We start from the raw sequence: 2,210 nt of genomic DNA, 5'->3' as shown, positions 1-2,210 counted from the left end.
ATCCCTTTCTTTCTTCTTTTTATTTTTTAATTTATTTTATATTTATTTTATTTTATAATTTTTTTAATGAAGAATAATTTGGTAATAAAAAAAATTAAATTGGTAAAAAGGATGATTTTAAAATAAATTAAAATCTTAGGGACCATTTTAGAGCGAAAAAAAGGCAAAAGACAAAATAAATTTTCAGCCCTTACGTTGGGGACCAAAATCATACTTATCCCTTTTGAAAATGTTTACGATCATTTTTATGACGCGTGTTATATATATGTTGAAAAAGAAGAGAGATGCATTATAAGTCAATATATACGACTTTATTTTCACTAAAATTTTTTAAAATGTATTTTCAAATTATAATTATTTATTCAGATATCTCCATTTTTATCAGAATTGAAGTTATATTATTGTTTTATCGATTTTTTGTAAATTCAAGGTGATTCGATTTTAATGGTCTGAAAGCAAAATCTACTCCTCTTTTGCAGGTACTAATTTTTCTATAAATGTATCAAAGATCTTCGAATTAGTCGAGAAGTAAAGGAAAAAACTTTTAAAAGTAAAATTGACTGAAATTGGAAATTGAGTGTGTTGAATTTAAATAAAAAGATAAATTTGACAAAAAAAATTAAATGATGTTTAAAAGATAAATTTGTAAGAAAATTAAAATTTGTAGAAATTGTAAATAAAAGATAAAAACAATAGAAGAAATCCTAGAAAAAACTTCTGAAAGTAAAATTGACTGAATTGAGTGTGTTGAATTTAAATGAAAAGATAAATTTGACAAAAAAATTAAATGGTGCTTGAAAGAAAAATTTGTAAGAAAATTAAAATTTATAGAAATTATAAATGAAAGATAAAAATAATAGAAGGAATCCTAGAGTTTAAAATCTTCAATCTTTTTCATAAAAAGATATTACATCCAACTCAAAATCTTAAAGTGTCAAATTAATGGATTTTTTATCTTATAAAATTCGCATTCTTCTTTGCTTTCTTTAATGTGGGACTAACTTCGTACACTCCTCACACTTAAACAGTTTACTCAATATTTCGAATCGCTTCTACCTTCGAATACGATTATTTCCGACTAACAAATATTAACTAAAAAAGTTTTTAGGAATGCAATTTCAATTTGAAGATACTCTTATCTTGGTGAGAGATAGTACCCGAAACCATTTATACTATCCTCTTTTGTAAGTAACAATGCAATTTCAAGGCTCCTTCTTGTATATTGTTTTGGACCCACACGGAAAAGAAACAAGGTAAAGTTCCTTTTCCCTCAACCTTGTGCTCTTGAGTCTTGACTCTCTATTGTGTGCAGTGTAAGCAGTAGTATTAATGGATTGAAAATACTAAAATATCAATATTTTTAATGGAAAAAAATAAGAAATTAATTAACATTAATTCAATATTTTAATTTTAAGAAGCAACACCTAGTCACCTACAACCCTCTGTTCACCGATAATGGTTTTAATCCTCTTTATTCTCCCCGCCAAGCCCCCAATTACGGTTACAACAAAGATAATAATTTTTTATGGACCCCACGCGGAAATTGAAAAGATGGGTTCCTGTGACTTTCTCGACCACTGCACAGGCAATGGCTCTCTTATTAATTAAGTGCTGAATCACTTCATTCATTACCATCATAGACACATGTCACTTTCGGTTGCTGCTGCTGCTTCTTCTTCTCAAGCACCTGCGACTTATCGATACGATGTTTTCATCAGCTTCAGAGGGGAAGACACGCGCAAAGGATTCCTCAGCCATCTTCAAGTCGCTCTCCGCCAAAACCAAATCCAAACATTCAGAGACGATGACGGCATGGACAAAGGAGGTCTCATCTGGGACGAACTTCTTCACGCCATCAGAAACACAAACTTGTTTGTTGTTATCTTCTCCGAAAACTATGCATCCTCTAGGTGGTGCTTGAAAGAGCTGGTGGAGATCATGGAACGCAAGAACAATAACAAAGTAGTGATTCCAGTGTTCTACGGAATAGAGCCCACACATGTTCGCAAGCAGACTGGAAGTTACCGCAGAGCTTTTGATAAGCATGAGAGATCTTCGGAGGACCGTTGCCATGTGCAACAATGGAGGACTGCACTCACTCAAGCTGCCAATCTTTCTGGCATCACCTTTGATGATCACAGGTAATATGACCCTGTTTTGCTGAATTTGTAAGAAAATATTTATTTTTGAATTTTTTTTATATTTTAATA

At 31.2% G+C, this 2,210-nt stretch overlaps 2 protein-coding genes across 2 annotated transcripts in view; both read left to right on the top strand.

Moving 5' to 3' along the window:
* The window catches only part of LOC107614893 (putative disease resistance protein At4g11170), a 40,550-nt gene that overhangs the window by 31,526 nt on the left and 6,814 nt on the right, over positions 1–2,210 (top strand). The window lies entirely within an intron of this gene.
* LOC107618322 (TMV resistance protein N) overlaps positions 1,471–2,210 on the top strand; it is a 4,123-nt gene continuing 3,383 nt past the window's right edge. Inside the window, exon 1 of the mRNA XM_016320349.2 lies at positions 1,471–2,141. Coding sequence (XP_016175835.1) covers positions 1,645–2,141 — 497 coding nt within the window. The 5' untranslated portion in view covers positions 1,471–1,644. The remainder of the gene's footprint in view (positions 2,142–2,210) is intronic.

The sequence above is a fragment of the Arachis ipaensis genome, chromosome B09 (genome assembly GCF_000816755.2).
Source record: "Arachis ipaensis cultivar K30076 chromosome B09, Araip1.1, whole genome shotgun sequence".
NCBI classification, from domain to species: Eukaryota; Viridiplantae; Streptophyta; class Magnoliopsida; order Fabales; family Fabaceae; genus Arachis; species Arachis ipaensis.
The sequence above is the reverse complement of the archived record's forward strand: the minus strand, read 5'-3'. Positions and strand labels throughout refer to the sequence as shown.